Source organism: Typopeltis vanoorti, chromosome 24 (assembly GCF_054136105.1).
Source record: "Typopeltis vanoorti isolate ZY-2024b chromosome 24, IOZ_Tvanoo_1.0, whole genome shotgun sequence".
Lineage (NCBI taxonomy): Eukaryota > Metazoa > Arthropoda > Arachnida > Uropygi > Thelyphonidae > Typopeltis > Typopeltis vanoorti.
In genome coordinates this window covers 46,966,156-46,986,160 of record NC_143572.1, presented here as the reverse complement: position 1 = coordinate 46,986,160, position 20,005 = coordinate 46,966,156, and the positions used below count along the sequence as shown (strand labels likewise).

At 38.4% G+C, this 20,005-nt stretch overlaps 1 protein-coding gene across 5 annotated transcripts in view; it reads right to left on the bottom strand.

Moving 5' to 3' along the window:
• Nucleotides 1-3,481: 3,481 nt before the first annotated feature.
• LOC150093161 (D-ribitol-5-phosphate cytidylyltransferase-like) overlaps nt 3,482-20,005 on the bottom strand; it is a 132,050-nt gene continuing 115,526 nt past the window's right edge. For all 5 annotated transcript variants that reach the window (XM_090413867.1, XM_090413865.1, XM_090413869.1 and 2 more), the window contains one exon: nt 3,482-3,612. In XM_090413867.1, the coding sequence (XP_090269993.1) occupies nt 3,517-3,612 (96 nt within the window). In that variant the 3' untranslated portion in view covers nt 3,482-3,516. The remainder of the gene's footprint in view (nt 3,613-20,005) is intronic.

The window sequence follows — 20,005 nt, the reverse complement described above, 5'->3', positions numbered from 1 at the left end:
CTACATAGAAAAAGTACCAAATTCCAGATATGAACTGGTCCAAGAGTGTTTTAAGAAAACACCACTATCATCAGTGGTGTAGAAGTGTTGAAGCATTGAAGCAGTTTGCCAAGGGCATAAGTATCAGAGGAGTGCCAGGATATCTTACCACTTATTGAAATTACTACACTAAAAAGGTGACCAGCTATAAATTTGCCAAAGGCAACATCACTCAAGGGCAAAGTGAGCCTATACAATATTAATTTTTTTTCAACATACTGGGCATCTGAATACTGTGAAAAGCAAGCATTCCAGCCAAATAAAATGGTGTTTAATAATTTTGATTATTAATATTTAATAAACAGTGTTTAATGTTAATATTTCATTATTTTATGTGTGACAAACTAGAGAAAGGTAGGCTCATAAGTTTTCAATTCCTGATTATCAATGAAATCTGGAATGAGTATAATTATCTAAAATTTTTCAACATGCATTCTTCAATCCAAATCTATTTCTGCTCTATAGCCTTAGCCCTGGAGAATTTCTATATCTTTCTCAGTATGCCTCAAGTGAAATCAGTGTCTATACTCAACTTCACATTTCTTTTCATGTCCTCTTTTTTGCTATAGTGACTGTATGTGCATTATTTGAAAACACATCTAAAAAGAGGCCATGCAAAATTTGACTCCTGTAGAGTTTCAATGCAGAGAGAAACAACCAGACCAATATTCTCTTTTTATATATAAGATACAGATTAAAAGGATTCTAATAGTGGGTTCTTTGGATTCTGGATTTTGAATCCAAACACATTTTTACACAGAAAACTCAAATTAAAACTTTGTGAAGTATCTAATACCTGCACACAGAAGTTGATACTGGAAATTTTCATCTCCATCAAATGTGAAAATAACTTTTCTATAAGGTGTCAAGTATTTCTCGTGGAAAGGCTTAGACATTGGTTATGCATTTTCACTAAATAATTTAAAGAAATTACAACGTAAACTAGGATATACATTAAAATAAATTTTAATATATTTCAATATTTCGGCAACGTCACGTTGCCATTTTCAAGGAACTTAAGAACAAGACACGTGCACACAGGCACTACAAACAGTAAGTGAGGAAGAAGCAGGACTCTATTATTTCTCCTAAAGTCCTGATGGTGCCCCCTAGCGGGCAATGTTGGTATTCTTGGGCAATTGGGCTGAAGGTCTTCTGATGTAGGTTTCCCAAATTTGAGGCAGTCTCATGCAGCCAAATTTGTTGAGGTTTGGATTGTTTCTTAGGGCTGAAGCTGATTCCATGAAAAGCCTTTCATATTTGTGTTTACTACAGTGTATTATCGTGGCTTTCTTCCATTGTATTCTATGGCAGGTATCCAGCGCATGGTCAGCAAGATCAGAGGGGCTGTATTGGTGAAACCGGATGTAGTCCTTCTGTTCTGAAATTCTGATATTTGCTGTCCTGCCTGTTTGGCCAAAGTAGGACAGCTTACAGCTGCAAGGACCTGGTATACACCAGGCAGGTCTAGGGGGGGGGTCTTTAGTAGAGCAGATAAGGGATGCCAATTTTTTATATGGTCTGTAACAAGAAGTTAAGTCATGTTTTTTTAGGATTTTTGTAATTTTTTCAAGGTCCCTTGGATATAGGGTATGGTGATGGATTTAGAGTAATCCTTGTTGTGAGGAGGGGTTGTGGTTTACTGGTTTCAATATTTTTTGGATTTTTTTTTTTTGGGGGGGGGGGTAGCCATTGGCTGAGAAAGTGTTGAGAATGCCCAATTGCCCAAGAATACCAACACTGCCCGCTAGGGGGCACCATCAGGACTTTAGAAGAAATAATAGCTTCCTGCTTCTTCCTCACTTACTGTTTGTTGTGCCTGCATGCACGTATCTTGTTCTTAAGTTCCTTGAAAATGGCAACGTGACGTTGTCGAAATATTGAAGTATATTAAAAAAAAAATTTATTTTAATGTATATCCTAGTTTACGTTGTAATTTCCTTAAATTATTTAGTAAAAAAAGGTGTCAAGTAGTAATAATAATAATAATATAACCTGGAAATTTAAATTCTGAATGAAATGTTCAGGGCAAGTAGTATCTAGATTTATTATTTTTATATAAATATATATGACCCAAAAATGAAGATTGCAAGACCTATGGCACATCAGTATGGAGTGTGGGTAAAAGGGTAGCTCTCTGATAGATATCAGACAGTTGTATATGGGGAAGCAGCATCAGGGAGTAGGAAGGTTACAAGTGGAGTTCCACAGGGTTCAGTCATGGAACCATTGCTGTTCAATCTTTATGTCAATGATAATGTAACAGGACTACAGGAAGCTGATCAGGTGTTTGAAGATGATGTGAAGCTTGGGAGAGTTATTAGTAATAGTGCTGATGTTTTGGCTCTTCAAGAGGATATGAATAAGCTGGAAGGGTGGGCAAAGGCATGGATATCAGTTTAATGCAACTAAATGTAAGGTTTTAAATTTTGGGATCCACAAAAAGGATGCTTCATACTCACTTGTTGGAGATACTTGAAGTGGAGGAAACAAGGGATTTTGGAGTGATTGTGGATAGTGATTTAAGTTCCGAGGACATATTTCAAAAGGTTGTGAAACATCTCAGAGAACTGCATCAATATTGGGAACATTCACCATGAGAGATAAAAGTGTGCTAGTTCCATTGTATAAAAGCTTTGATCAGACCACATCTGGATTCTGTGTTCAAATCTGGTCATTTTGGTCTCTTCATTCCATTCATCCCATTCAAATCCGATGAAGTAACCTTGGAGAGGGTGCAGAGACAGATAACAAAAATAATGCCAGGACTGTACAATGTTGATTATGAGGATATACCACTGAGGGCATGCAGACAGCAGAGTTTGGTGGATAGAAGACAAGGGGGGGGGGGATATGATCGAGATTTTTAAGCTGTTGAATGGTTATTATTGTATTAACACTGAGGAAATTTTTAATATGGTAGAACGAGGGAAAGGAAAAAGGACAAGAAGAGGGAAAGGAACAAGAAGCCATCCCTGGAAATTGCAAAAGGAGGTGGTAAGTAAAAGGGTAAGAAGTAAGTTTTTTGCATGGAGAGTAGTAGGAGCATGAACGTGCAGACTGTACATGATGTTAAGGAGTGGTAAGATAGACTTTGAGTTCACTAGTGTTGACCTCCTGCAATGAGTCTTGTGACTTCCTGACCCTCATGGAGAAAAGACCCTCATCATCCTTTACTCTATCTTTGGGGAAGATAGCATAAAGGATGCTGTTCCAAAGATCAGGGGTAGATAGAATGAAAGAGGAAGAAAAGTTAGCTCAATAAGTTAGACATCTGCAACAGTCTGACTATAGCTAATTTTATAGTCAGTCATTCAGTTGCCTTAATCAACTGAATATGATGTATATTTTCAGTTTTCACAATTATCAGGTTATAAATGAGCTGAAAGCTTGAACTTACATGGTTGAACTGAAAGGATGATACACACACACATAGATAATCTTTTTTAAAATGAATAATTAATTATTTATTTTAAACTAAACATAGAAGATGTGGCCACTCAAAAGCTCACTGCAATTAAAAAGAAGGGAGGATGTCAGCTGGGCAATATGCCTGGAATTTTCTTCAGAATCCTGCAGCAAAATAATAATAATGCTTTAGCATGAAACCAAATAATTCCTAAAATTATAAATAAACATTATGATTCAGCAGTTTCAAAACTTCCAATATGTTCTTCATATTTATAATAGCAATAAACAATTTCAATCCATTTCTTGTATAGTAATGTGTACATTAGTGTTTGTCAGCAATCATCAAAACAGGTTACAAAAGAAAAAAATGTTACTGCTTAAATCATAATTAAATATATACATTTACACACATAGAAAACGAAGGTATCTCTGCAATACACCAAGAAGAATATGTGCCCTTCAGTTGGAAAGACTAGGATTCAAATCCTATCTAGCACACAAGAAATATTTATAAAGGTTTTTCAACTGAAAGCAAGTTAGCTGGTCTCATGTAGAGGTGGTATTTTGACAACTTTTTTTTAAGTTGATCCCACCCATGAAAGAGGGATCAACATGAAAAAAAAAAAATAGTACTGCAGTGATAGCTTAACCCTGCAGAGGTCACGGTCTAAAAAATTGCAGCTTAGGTTGCGTGTATATGAGAGATATATATTCATTACTAGTATGTGCGAAAATGTGATAAAACTTTAAAAAAAAACACTACAAATATAATACATGATGGTTTATTTACTTTCAGTTACAATCTAAAAATTATTGAACAAAGAAATATAAAGAATAAAAATTTAGCTGATTGTTGCGATGTAAACCAGTCAGATAAAAATGATTTCAATTGTGTTTTGTCTATTCGTTTAGCATTTCTTTATCTTGAATACTGGTTCGAAATAGAATCGATGTATTTATTTGTATATAATAAGATTAGATCTAAAATATCATCTGTGATAAAGCAATTCCAAGTTTCAAGTTCTGTCTTGGCATTTTCTGCATTTGGCTGAACTAACTGAAGTTGACACAAAATATTCTACAGCTGTCTTCTAATTTATCTTCTTATTAGATTTTTCCTCCATTTTGATTCTTTATCCTTTCCAAGAAAATACTCTTCATTCATGTCTAATTCATCTTCATTTTCTTCACTAGAAATATCTTGTTCACAATCCAAATCTTCTGAATGAACTTTCACATAATCATCATCTTCTAAATCACTTTACTCTATTCGACTATATTTGACTCTATCATTCTCATCGTTGGACTCAAGTAACATTCGCTGAATCTCTTCAACAACTTGATGGATTATCCAATCGATATTTTTTCCAGCCATTTTCAATGGTAAATAATAATAAAAAAAAAAACTAAACCAATACTATACGGACATCGGAGTTTGCGGTATCTCTCAGATACAATTTACTATCAAATATCACACATCTTTACATAACACGTGTTAAACCAAAACTGACTGCATAAACAGTGTGGAATATCACTCGTAATATATGCATACACAACTAGTCACGACCTCCAAGGCATACACTGGATATGTGTAAGAATAGTTATATTAAACAATTTGTTTGTATCTGTCAGATGAGCCATGACTTCTGCAGGGTTAACAGAGTGAAATAATTGAACAATCATATTCTAGAAATCAACAACACAGTGCCTTTTCAAGCCACTTCAATCCTCCATTAAATGGAATGGTTGACTCACATGTGCAATGAAATTAATTTATCTCATACAATGGAGTGTATTATCAAATAATATAATCAAAATTGAGCAGTATATTCACAAATAAATAATTAAAATTATATGCTACTCATTTGAAAAGACCTGCATTTCAATTAATTGTAGATATGAGCAAACTTTATAGGCACAGGTCTTTTAATCAAGGCTGAATTAAATGAGACAGCATGCCCAAAAAACATTTCATTTTCCTTTCAGTATAAGACCACAATAAAAGTACCAACCTTTCCTGTAGTACCACCATATAAAAACAAACAAATTATACAATTTAATAAAATTGATCATGAACACTTTTTTAATGCAGTTCCCACTCATGAAAGGTTGTAAACCTAGAGTACATCAGTATCATGGTAAGTTAAGGATTTTTTTTATCATTTTTTATTTTTATTATTTATATTTTAAATAATAAACAAGTGTATGAAAGGAAAAATAAGCGTATGATTGGGAGTGTTTCAGTAATGAAGGAGAGTGTTGTATGGTGACTAGTTAGTAAGAGGTGTTTGGTGAGAGTTTAACTAAATCGTACTTACCGGGTGTGAAAATTAAGGATGTAAGTGAGAGTATTAAAGTGCAGAAACAGAGGGTGAAAGAAATGATAGTCGTAGTGGGAACGAATGATTTGAAAGGAGATAAATTTGAAATGAGAGAGGATGTGAAGGAATTATTAGAGGTAGCGAAAGAAAAGATTGACAGAGTTAGGATAGTGAGTCTGTTGCAGTAGTATGACAGAGAAGAGTTTAGAAGAGGGTCATAATCACAAATGACTTTATGCGCAGGTTATGCAGACGGTGTAGTGTGGAGTGAGTTTGATGGGCAAAAGGATTTGTACAAGATGGATGGCTTACATTTGAATGGATTTGGTGTGCGAAGACTGGAAAAAGTGTTGCTGAGTGAAGTGAGAGTGGATGTGCAAAATCAGGGAAGCTTGAACTATTAAGGAGGGGAGGAAGTGGATATGCAGACATCAGTGAGGTAGTTGAGTGTAAGAATGCTTATAATGTACCCGAGCCAGTACGAAGGACAAGAAATCAGAATGGGACAGTTAGTATAAGGCATCAAGATAGGGGAGTGGGACTAACAGGCTTTGCACTTCATGTATACTAATGCCAGGAGTATTAGGAACAAGAAGGAAGAATTTTTGGCCTTCGTTGGTTCTTCCTGGCCACAGGTTATTGGCATTAGTGAAACATGGCTGACAGAAGATGATATAGTTAGTGGGATTGAATGTGTAGGGTATAGTGTGTTCAGGAGGGACAAAGAGAATAAAATGGGGGGAGGAGTGTTATTGATGATAGCTGATGAACTGCAACCAAGGAAAATAGAAGTTGTATTGCAGGATAGTGAAAAGAGCTCATTTGAGGCTATTTGGTGTGAGATTGAGACTAACGGAACAAAATGTACAGTTGGATGCTGCTATAGACCAGGTGATGGAATAGATGGTTGAGATAGTATGCATAGGCAAATTGATGAAATGATTGCAAGGAGGGTAATTATTATGGGTGATTTCAACTATGGTAACACTGATTGGAAGGAGGAGAGGACACATGTGAGGAAGGAACTGGATTTTATCTAATTACTGAGGGATAACTATCTGAGACAGCATGTAATGGAAAATACTAGGGGTTCTAGAGTGCTTGACCTAGTAATAGTGTCTGAGAATTTGACTGTAATGAATATGACCATGTTGCCACCTATTGGTGAGAGTGATCATAGGATCTTGACCTGGGAGGTGGCTAAATGTGTGAAATTTTCAATTAAGACAGGGTACACGTGGAATTATTGTGCTGGCAAGTATGACAAGCTTAGGAGATTGCTTGGTTCAGGGCGCTAGTGGGCCAAGTACTGCGGACGTGTTTTGAAGAGCTCCTGATTCAGATAAGTTTTTACTAGGAATAATTAAGTATATATGCGTAATTGTTTGAGTAAGAGTGGCTGTAAACGTTGTACGCTACCGGTATTATTAGTGTGGGTTTTTTTTTCTTGTCTAAACTAAATTACGAAATCGTTATTATTAGACCTAGTAACCGGCAGAGAGAAAAAAAAAAAAAAATGACGGCGGCATTGTCATTCCATGATTTGAATGTAGATTTCAGTCGTTTCGTTAAGTGTGAGGTCTGTTATATGTATTCCTTCGATTACATAAATGATTTGTGGATGTTTAGTGCGGATGGAAGAAGGGTGTGTGCGAAGTGTGACCTGAACGAAGAACTAATGAATGCGAATATGAAATTGATGACAGAAAGTGCTAGTACTGATTGTGTTGCGATTGCACGTTTGAAAGAAATGGATGGTGAGCAAGAGAAGCGAAAAAATGTTAAAAAATCAGAAAAAAAGAAAAAGAGCGATTTGACAACCGTAACGGATGTTAAAAGGGACGAAAGTGAGGTGGAAAGAAACGAAATTGAGAGAACGAATGAAAGTAGAACTTGCGTAATGCAGAAATCGCAAGTAAAAAAAATCGAAAGAATAAATGATGGCGAAAGTTCGACGCATGTTGGAACGAAAGTACTGAAACAAAGAAAGATGAATGACAGTAAAAGTGAGAAGAATGATAGCGAAAGTTGGACGCATGTTAGTCCGAAAGTACGGAAACAAAGAAAGATAAATGAGAGTGAAAGTGAGAAGAATGATAGTGAAAGTTGGACGTATGTTGGACCGAAAGTACGGAAAGAAAGAAGGATGAATGAGAGGGAATGTGAGAAGAGGGGGTCGAGCGTTAGAAAGTTAGAAAGATTTAATGATAGAGAGAATGTGTCGTGAGGTTCGGAAAGTGAATTAGATTGGATGAGGCAAGAAATGAAATGGATGCGGAATGAAATTAAGAGAATTCAGGTCAAAACTATTAAAATAAATCATGATGGCATGAAAGAGTTAACGAAAGATGAGCGAGTGGCGTTGTATGGCGACTCCATTATTAAAGGTGTGCTAGAGGATAAAATGCACAAGGTATGTTTTCCAGGTGGTAAAATAAGTAGAGTGATTGAGGCATTGGATATGAGGCGGGAGCGAGCAAAAGAGTTAATTGTATTAATTGGTACAAATGATTTGAGAGTGAACAAAGAGCATGTCAAAATGAATGTCAAGAGACTGCTTGGAAAGATAAAAGAGAATAGTGTGACAGGAAGGGTGGTCAGTGTGTTGCCTAGGTATGATTGTGGTGAAATGAGGCGGAGAGCAAGGATTATGAATGGTATTCTGGCTGAAATGTGTGAGGAGATGGGTGTGCAGTTTGTTAATGTGTGGAATGAGTTTGAGGGACGAAGTGAGCTGTATGGGAGCGATGGACTGCATTTCAGTGGTCATGGTGTGAGTCGCTTGGAGAGACTGCTGCTGGAAGGTAGAGAAGTGAATAGAGAAAATGAATCAGATCGAGAGGGGAGTGATGTGGAAGAGCAGGAGAGTAAGACAGGAGAGATTGAAGAAGTGGAAATGAATGGAGAGGTGAGTGGTATGAGTATAGAAAATGAGAGAATGGGTGTGCAAGAGGAGCAGGGAAACGGGGAGGCCCAGGGTGGACAGGGATACACAGCGTGAGAAAGGTGGATGCTCCAAGAGGAGGTGAGAGCATGTGTAGGCAGGAAAGTAATGGGATGACCAGGGATCAAGAGGAAACAGATGTTGTTGCAAAGGGTTCTAAAATGAAGAAGCAAAAAGAGAAATGACCCCAGTCCAGCATGGAGAGAGCACATCGAGTGAATGGTATCAGTGGAACTAGCTGTAGATCCAGAAATGAGTTGTTGTGTTTGTATACCAATGCTAGAAGCATAAGAAACAAGGCGGATGAAATGGTTGCACTAATTGTGTCTGTGTACCCAGAGATTGTTGGAATAAGTGAGACATGGTTAGATGAGGACGACATCCTGACAGGAATAGAGATGGAAAGGTATGATGTGTTTCGTGAGGATAGAAGGGATAAAAAGGGAGGGGGAGTGCTATTGATGATAGAGAAAGAGTTATGTCCATACAAGGTAGAGATGCAAGAGGGAAATAGGGCCAGTGGTTTTGAGGCAGTATGGTGTGAGATAGAGGTGAATAGAATCAAATACTTGGTGGGATGTTGTTATAGACCTGGTAATGTGGATGGTGGTGATAGTGAAATGTATAGTCAAATAAGCCAAGCAAATAAGAAAAGGGTGATCATTATGGGTGATTTTAATTATGGCAATATAGACTGGATTGAAGAGATAGCGACTGGAAGTAAAGAAAATGAGTTTCTTGAGTTTTTGAGGGATAACTACCTCAGACAGTATGCAACAGAGGGCACACGAGGATTAAGGGTCATGGATTTGGTCATCTCATCGGAGGATGTAATTATAAATGAGGTGTCAAATCATCCACCAATTGGTGAAAGTGACCATGAGGTGATTACCTGGGTGGTTGCCAGCAGTGCAAGGACCCCTGTGAAAAAAGGGTATATGTGGAACTACAAGGGGGGTGATTATGAAGAGCTCAGGAGACAGCTTGCAGATGTAGCATGGAATGAGGAGTTAGCTGGAAAAGAGATCAATGCAGCTTGGGGGATTTTCAAAAACTATTTAGTAGATGCAATGTCTAAATGTATACCACGGGTGAGAAGGTTAAATAAGGTAGGTGTGAGATGGATGAATAAAGAGATTAAGCATGCAATACAGAAAAAAAAAAAGGCATTGTGGAGATAGCATAAGAGAAGTGTAAGTAACCAATTTCATGAGGTCTACAAAGACCAGGCAAGGAGGGTGACTTGGTTGGTGAGAGTAGCTAAAGAGAGGTATAAACAGCAGTTAGCTAATGAAGCCAAAAAGAATCCTAGGGAGTTCTTTCGATATGTAGCCAGCAAAAGAAAGAATGATTATGGAAGGATGACATTGATTGGAGGAAATGGTATAAAGACAGCTGTAGCAGAATGTGTGGTGGAGATACTTAATGAGCAGTTCATAAAGATCTTTCAATCTTGTGAATGTGATTTCATGGAGAGATTGAGAGCAGGTGTTGATGGGGAGGAGAGACTGACTGTTAGTGAGCAAGAGGTGTTTGGGGAGTTGAGTAAACTAGATGTAAATAAGGCTGTGGGACTTGATAATATATCACCACGTATTCTGAAGGAGTGTGCCAGAGAGTTGACACCTGCCTTGACATATTTTTTTAATACGAGTCTTGCACTTGGTCAAGTTCCTAAAGAGTGGAAGGAGGGCAAGATTGTGCCACTTCATAAAGGAGGTGATCGAACTCAAGCATCAAACTATAGGCCTATCTGTGTGTCAGGTGTTGTGGTTAAGTTGTTGGAGAAGCTTGTGAGAACTAGGATCCAGAGTTGGGTTGACAACAATGGTATAATCTTTGATGGACAGCATGGATTTGCTAAAGGGAGGTCATGTTTTAGTAATCTACTTACTTATTACAATAAAGTGACTGCTTCCTTGGACAGAGGAGAAGGATACACAGTAATATACTTGGATTTCGCAAAGGCTTTTGATAGAGTACCTCATGATAAGTTGACAGTCAAACTAGAGCAGATGGGGTTGGATATTAGATTAGTGCATTGGATTGGAGACTGGCTATCTGATAGGTATCAACAAGTTGTGTATGAGGGTGCAATATCCAGGAAAAGGAAAGTCACTAGTGGAGTGCCTCAGGGGTTTGTTTTAGGGCCATTACTATTTAACTTATATATTAATGATATTGGTGAAGATTTGGATGGAGATATTCAGTTGTTTGCAGATGATGCAAAGTTGGGACGAACCATAAAGAGTAGTGAAGATGTTGTGGCCTTGCAAGAAGACTTGAATAAATTGAGTGATTGGGCAAGCAAATGGGGATGTGAGTTCAATGTTGCAAAATGTAAAGTTTTAAAATTTGGAAAACAAAGATGGGATGCAGAATTTATGCTTGGTGAGAATATATTGTTGGAAGTAGAGGAAATAAGAGATCTGGGGGTGATAATGGATAAGGATCTAAAATTTAGGGGACACATCGCCAAAATTGTGAAGACAACACAAAGACTTCTGGGAATGATGCGGAGGACACTGACATGTAGAAGTAGGGAGATACTTGTTCCAATGTATAAGGCTTTGATTAGGCCACACTTGGACTATTGTGCCCAGATTTGGTCACCTGGTTTTCAGAAGGATGAAGAGATGTTGGAAAGGGTCCAAAGGCGACTGACTAAGGTAGTTTCTGACCTCTGGAATGTTGAGTATGAGGAAAGATTGAAAAGATGTAATTTGCAGAGTCTCGTGGAGAGAAGGAAGAGGGGAGATATGATAGAGACCTACAAGTTGGTAAGGGGTTGTTATAGGATCAATGGTGGAGAAGTTCTACAGAGAATAGTGGGAGATCAGGGGAGAACCAGGGATCATCCCTGGAAACTGTATAAGGAGGGTGTGAGTAAGGGAATGAGAGGCAGGTTTTTTTCGTGCAGAGTTGTGAGTGATTGGAATGCCTTGCCTGAGAGCGTGGTGTCTGCAAGTAGTTTGAATGTGTTTAAGACACGGTATGATGAGATGTGTGTGTAAGATAAAAGGACCTCCTAGATGAGTCTTTGACTCCATGAGGTCTTGTTTAATAATAATAATAATAATAAAACTACAAGGGCTGGATGTTGAGGGCATGAGATGTGGTCAAGGAACATTTGCATGAGGCAATGGCTGACTGTATACCTAGAGTCCGAATAGTAAATCAAGTAGGGGTTAAATGGATGAATAACACCATTAAACTTGAGTTGCAAAAAAAAAAAGAAACAACTGTGGAAGGAATTTAAGGAGAAAGGTGACCTGCAGGCACATGAACGGTATACAGCGCAGGCCAGAAGGGTAAAGTGGTAAGAAAAGCAAAAGCAGATTATGAAAGGAAATTAGCCATGCAAGCTAAAGAGAATCCCAAACAGTTCTTTCAATATGCTGCTAGTAAAAGAAAAACTGTACACGGCTGAATAATTTTAAGGAATGCCGATGGTAGGGAGGTCACTGAATCAGTCGATATAGTGGAATTACTGAGTGAGCACTTTGCAAGAGTATATCATCCAATTGGTGACATTGAAGGAATGAAGGACCCATTAGTTTATATGGGAATTGTGGTGAATGAAGTGGAGGTGAATAGTCTATTACAGAACCTTAATGTGAATACATCTGTGGGATTGGATGGTATATCAGCACAGGCCTTATGTGAAGCGGCTAAAGAATTGTCAGTGCCCTTGACTTTATTGTTTAATCTGAATCTCGGGTCTGGTTTAGTCCCAAAGGGGGGTGGAAAGAGGTGAAAATAGTTCCACTGCATAAAGGAGGATCCAAGACTACTGTTACAAATTACCGACCGATCAGCATATTAGGAGTCGTTATCAAGGTCTTGGAGAAAGTAGTCAAGGAAAAAATACAGGAATGGATTGATGAAAATGAGATACTGTATGGGGGACAGCATGGTTTTGTGAAGGGTAGATCATACCCCAGTAACTTGCTAGGTTTTATAACACAGTGATGGCTGAACTGGATAAGGGTAATGGGCTTACAGTGATACTACTGGACCTGGCTAAGGCCTTTGACAGGATACCACATGGAAGTCTAATCCATAAACTGCAATATATGGGAATGGATAGGAGGGTGGCTGATGGAGAGATACCAGAGAGTAGTTTACTCAGGAGTAGAGTCCAAAATACGGCCTGTGACTAGTGGTGTGCTACAAGGTTCTGTTCTTGGACCTCTGCTGTTTAATTTGTTCATTAATGATATAAGAAAGGATCTGAGAGGAACGGTTCGTTTGTTCGCTGATGATGCTAAGTTGGGTAATGCAATAGTGAATGCAGAAGATGTCAAAATTTTGCAGGATGATTTGGGTAGATTGGTGGTATGGGCTAAGGAGAATGGATGTCAATTTAATGTGGAAAAATGTAAGGTTATGCATTTTGGGGTGAAAAGATTAGCAGCAGTATATCACTACAAAATTAATTGGTGGGGGGGGGGGGGGGTGGGGGGGGGGGGGGGTGGGGGGGGGGGGGGGTGGGGGGGGGGGGGGGTGGGGGGGGGGGGGGGTGGGGGGGGGGGGGGGTGGGGGGGGGGGGGGGTGGGGGGGGGGGGGGGTGGGGGGGGGGGGGGGTGGGGGGGGGGGGGGGTGGGGGGGGGGGGGGGTGGGGGGGGGGGGGGGTGGGGGGGGGGGGGGGTGGGGGGGGGGGGGGGTGGGGGGGGGGGGGGGTGGGGGGGGGGGGGGGTGGGGGGGGGGGGGGGTGGGGGGGGGGGGGGGTGGGGGGGGGGGGGGGTGGGGGGGGGGGGGGGTGGGGGGGGGGGGGGGTGGGGGGGGGGGGGGGTGGGGGGGGGGGGGGGTGGGGGGGGGGGGGGGTGGGGGGGGGGGGGGGTGGGGGGGGGGGGGGGTGGGGGGGGGGGGGGGTGGGGGGGGGGGGGGGTGGGGGGGGGGGGGGGTGGGGGGGGGGGGGGGTGGGGGGGGGGGGGGGTAAATTTCTAGGGATGACCTCCTTCCCCCTTTAGCCTGAAATATTTCCTTTGCATGAATCCTATAAAACCCTTTTAGTAACTTAAATGTTTCTAATATTCCCTCTCTTCCACCTATCAGTCAACTTTTTGCAATCCACAAATCCTCAATCTATAGCCATAGGAGCAATCCACAGACCACACATCATCTTCGTCACCTAGAGTACATCAGTAAGCCTAGAGTACAGAACTCAATAAATCCAGTTTCATTGATATCACTTCATTCTGATTTGTATTTCCATAATTATCCAAAATGATGACTTACAAAACAAAACCAATTTACCTACGATATCTCACAGTTGTGATATCTCCATATTAGACTTTGAGACTACCCAATCTTATCAAAACTTATTCCAATTTCCCTAGACTCAGCTAATCCCAATGTATCTGAGATCATTTCTGTTTTATATTGATTCGCTTTCTCTCCCCCCCCCCCCACCCATACACATTTGCTACTGTTTCCCCATATCCACATTCCCTATACCATATGCCTCACACTGTTTTTTTCCTCCCTGTCATTCACCACTACTCCTTCAAGCTCACTTTTCTAGTTTTCATGTTTTCATATCGTCACTTACTTCATCATGTTCATGCTGAACTCTCTCATAACTCCCCCCCCCCCAACACAAATATTAATAATAATTATAATGGCCTCTCCAGTTGGCTCATATTAAACCCATTCAAGCACAATCCATCACTCTTATACAGTTGCATAAGTCCCTCAAATGTATACCATAAAATCAAAAATTTGCAAATACAGTAGAACTCAGTTATAACGAATTCCACGGGACCACATATATTTGCTTGTAATAACCGTTGTTCGTTATATCCAAGAAGGTCATAATTTGAGCGAATTAAAAATGTTTTCAGATTTTTCTCAGCATAGGTATATTGGGTAACATAAATACATATGTGCATACATACATATAAAGAACAAAAATTTATTTTTAAAACTTCACATTTTTACATAAAAAATCATCAAGCGTGCTTTGCTTTGCACAAGACGCATATTTCATATGTTTGAAATTGTTCCTTATACCACTAAGACGCTTGAATGTGTCGTCTGAACTTACAGATCGCGATTCCATAAATCTTGTTAAAATATGTAAAACACTTTCTGCTTCACACCAGGTAATGATTTTCTCATCATTGCTATTTTCTTCCTTGGAGTCACTACTACTATTATCTTCTTCTGGTGTATGAGAGATTTGTTTTAATATGTCAGCATCTGTCGGTATACCCGAAGTTGCGATGTCATTATCAATGTCTATAAAATTATCAAACTCTGCGCACGTTTCAAAATTGTTTAAGTTTCGCGGTTTTAACCACGCTGATAACGGTAAGTTATCCTCTTCATCTTCTTCAGATTTGCACTCGTATTCCGCAAGACTGGCTTTCTTAAAACAGTTTTGTATCATACACGATGACACCAAATTCCAAGCATCACTCATTAAACGTATTGCGTGAATACACTGATCTTCGAGTCGTAAGCATAAGCATTTTCCATGGATTTTTCTCTGCGTTCTATCAGTTCCAAGACTAACAGACGACGAAAATGGGATTTAAAACATCTAATTACGCCTTGATCAAGTGGTTGCAAGACAGATGTCACATTCAGTGGCAAAAAAAACAAGTTTTATGTTTGTTAAATTAGCCACTACAGGATGGACAGGACAGTTGTTTATCAATAACAAAATTTTCTGGTTTTCACTGCGAAGATTTTTATCCCACTTGTGAATTTCATTTTCGAAAATTGAAGATGTCATCCAGGCCTTCTTATTCGCTGTATAATCAACGGGAAGTTTCTTTATGTTTTTAAAGCATCTAGGCTTTGCCGATTTTTGTTTTTAAATTGAAAAGTTTTATGCATTAAATTATAAAAAAACCCTGCTTCGTCTGCATTATAAATGTTGTTGTATCCATACCTTCGTTTGATGTCTGGCCATACATTCTTGATCCAGTCAGAAACAACGTTTTTGTCAATGGACAACACCTCGCCACTTACTTTTGCGTAGACAATATTGTTTCTGTTCTTAAAGCGATCAATACACCCATTGTTGCATTTAAAATTGCTATAACCAAGTTGAACAGCAAATTTTTCGGCTTGAACTTTCAAAATTGGTCCGCTAATAGGTAAGCCAGCGGTTCTTTGCACTTTAAACCACGAAAAAAGTGCCTCGTCAACGTCACTTTTATTACACTTTTTAAGTTTATTACACTTCGATAAATTGTTTTCAAAAGCTTTCAGGGTCAACTCGCGATTCTTCCAAATTGTTGATATTGTAGATGGGGACAAACCATACTTCTTTGCTACTGTCAGATTTGATTGGCCACTTTCCATCTCCCATATAATTTCTACTTTTTCGGAAACCGATAAAATTTTCCGTCTGACTCCCGACATTTTTCCACAACCAGAAAATGCGTATGTACGAAATGTCAGTAAAGGAACGACTAACGTGTATTATTCGTTTGTTATTCCCATGAAACGAATTCATAATAAACATGAAATACATGCATTAAATCAAATGTAATTCAAATATACCTTCAAAATTATTCGTTATAAACGTGAATTCGCTGTAACCGTGATCGTTATAACCGAGTTCTACTGTACTTTCTTCCCACATACCATCATCATATTTGCTTGCCATTTCAAACTTATCACTGCCTAAGCACAATAACGACCTTTCCCACCACAACTGTATCTGTCACACTGAATAACCTACTGATAATCATTCTTGTGTTCTACTTCTTTCCATCTAAATCAGTCGGTCTCACAACCACCACTAACTCTCTCCTGTTCATTTACTCCTCACATCCAAAGCCTCAATCATCCTGCTTATCCTCCCTCTTGGAAACATTTTGTGCAACTTCTAATTCACACCTCTAATTAATGGAATCCTATATAGGACTCTTGAACCATTCTTATCTCTTTCTCTCAGCTATTTTTCACCGGATTCTTTTTTCCCCTTCCATTTTTATCTGCCAACTGTCTAATCTTCATACTATACAACATCATCTCATTTCTCAAGTTTATTAACTTTGCTTACAACTCCTGCATCTCCCTTAATTGCATTTACTTGCTCATCATCATTAATACTCTCTTACACATCAGTGCCTATACTCTCTTTTTAAGCAATACTCTAATTCTCTTGCTTACCAGTATTTGCACTAGTAAGCAAAAGAAAGAAAGTAAGAGTACCTGCATATAAGTGCTCATAGATTCATTACCATTACTTACACTATATTTTTCGTTATTCTGTTTACTGGTACTCAAACCCTTCTGCATTCCATTTTTCATCTTCTATCTGCTTCCATCCATTCCCTGTTCACTATACTCATTCATGAAAAACATGATGCCCATTTAAATATCACATCATTATCCTCAACATTTCCTAGAAGTAACTCCTAAAATTCAACCATCATTAAAATATCCAAATGTAGAAAGTATTTTTAACTTGGGTATAATTATGTTAAAGATACCATGCTCCACCTTTACCACGAGTTGCCTTGGTTTTGCACTACCTGTGGGATCAGCTAGTCTTGCATCAATTGCAGGTGCAAACTTGACATTTTGTCTGTTTGCTCACTTGGGAAAAATGGAGTAAAACCAGGTTTAAAATTGCTTGGTATCTTTAACATAATTATACCCAAGTTAAAAATACTTTCTACATTTAGATCTCCTCCTGAGATTTTTATTTAATAAGGTTAAAACACCTTATGGTAACTTATTTTGGTAAAATACTTATAAGCTCTGCATTACTAAATCTTGGTATTTCTAGCCTGGCTCCCACTGATGAGACCTCAATAAAGGTCAAAACCGGTCTGGGTAGTGGCCCCTTGCCTTTAATACAAAACATCATACATCCCCTTCTTGGAGATGTGTTTTGGCATTAAGGGTAAATATTAAGATTAGTGATCAGAGCTTGCTCCACCTTTACCACGAGTTGCCTTGGTCTTGCACTACCTGTGGGATCAGCTAGTCTTGCATCAATTGCAGGCACAAACTTGACATTTTGTCTGTTTGCTCACTTGGGAAAAATGGAGTAAAACCAGGTTTAAAATTGCTTGGTATCTTTAACATTAAAATATCCATTAGACTATGTTCAACCTGTGAATTACTCTCTCCATAACAATCCTGCTAATATTGTATCTTGTCTCCATTCAGATGTGTCAACAACACTATTTTTATTAAACAAGTTTTATAATTCAAACATGACTTTTAATAGCTAAAAACATATTTGTTCATGCTAATCACTGGTAATAAGTAGCATTCTTGCACTTAAATAATCACTACTAAACTTCAGTCTGTGCATTAACAGCAAATAGTGAAACATGGCTTTTCCAAGAATTCTCATCCAGATTATTAATGAACAGGAACCTCCATAAAGTCTGAAGACTTGTCACTAGAGACACACTGCTGACACAATATCTATCATACCTCTCCATGAACACACTGACTGACAAAGCACTCACAACAAACTCTGCCAACCATTCCATTTATTCACACACTCTAAGAAAAAAATCTAGTCCTCACATACTCAATTTCTAGGGATGACTTCCTTCCCACTCTAGCCTGAAATATTTCCTTTGCATGAATCCTATAAAACCCTTTTAGTACCTTAAATGTTTCTAATATTCCCTCTCTTCCACCTATCAGTCAACTTATGCAATCCACAAATCCTCACCATATTTAAACCTTACGTGAAATTGGCAACTCTCATCTGTTCACCTAAGGACAAACTCTCTTCTTTATCACATCCAGGAGTTTATCGAGTGCCCTGTTCTTGTGACCAGGCTTACTATAGGCAGACAAGAAGAACTGTTGACATCCGTCTTGGTGAACATTAAAAATACATCTGGCACTATCATTATGGCAAGTCGGATCTAGAAGACCATGCCTTGGATACCACTTCACGCAGGTTCAATTAGAAAAAAACAAAAGTGCTACAGAGAAGTCATTATAGGTCAGAGAGATTGTTTTTGGAATCCACAGAAACTTTAAAACATACTCCAAACCTCAACAAGTATGGCTGTATAAATTTACCAAAAATCTGGGAGACAGTTATTTTAAGATCTAATTAATATTTGTTTTCTCTCTTTTTCCAACATAGATGGCATCTAATTAGGATTAGATGCCATCTTTAGTTGCTTGTGTTGTCCGTTACAATTTTTTTAAACTAGTCTCACTGTTATACCAAACTGTTGTTGTTTTGCATACTGTGACAAACTGTTTTTGTGCTCTGAAGATGCTGGATATAATACCAATGAAATATCAGTAAATAAGTTAATAACTATTATTTTCTTATCATTCTGTGTTTTCATCAATACCGTGAAAATAACATGCCACATTTGAGTTTTTAAATTTTCTGCAAACTGGTGATTTTTTTTTTTTTTTTTTTTTTTTTTTTTTCAAGGACCAGTAATGAGCTGTGGATCATGCTTTGGGAAATATTGGTCTACTAAGGCTATGACAAGCATTTCTCAATTTAAGCTATGTCGATCCTTTTCAATTATTGTTATTATCATGGTGTCAGCAGACTCATCATGTGAGGTTCACTCAATCAACATATCCATCACATTGAACCGTAAAATTGTCAACACTCCCTACATACACAACACATTCTGATAAAGTGTTCCATTCACTCACAATTCTCCTTGTAAAAAAAATCTAATCCTGATACCCTTCTTCACCACACCCTTATACACCTTCCAGGGACAGCCTCCTGTTCTGCATCTATTATATCATCACTTTTCCTCCTATCCACCAGACTCTAATTTACATTCATTTTAATCTCTCTCTCCATAACCAACATTTCAGTCCTGATACTTAGCCACTCATCTTTGGACCTTTTCTTATGTTTCCTCATCATAATGAAAACTAGATGACCAAATCTGAGAACAGTCCAAGTATGATCTGACCAGTGGTACAACCACCTCTTTATTGCTTTTTGTTAGCATATTCCTTATCATGACAGCAATGTAATGTGCAGTCTTTGCAACATAGGCAGTGAGGCCTATAAACTTCAGTCCACTTAATATTAAAAATATGAATATTAAAGCCATATATGTATCTTTTTTTTCACACTTCTATTTAGTATGGAAATGTTATTTTATCTAATCTAATGTATTTCTGTTCAATATATATTTTTGATTACATAGGTGAACTTTTGACTAATTAAATCAAATTTTCTGTTTTTCTGACATGGATGTTTCAATTTCATAAACCTTCCAGCAAGAATTTTGACTGAATCAGTTCTTAAAATTTCAAAAATGCTATTGCCTAATTTTTTTAACATGAATTACACTCACGTAAG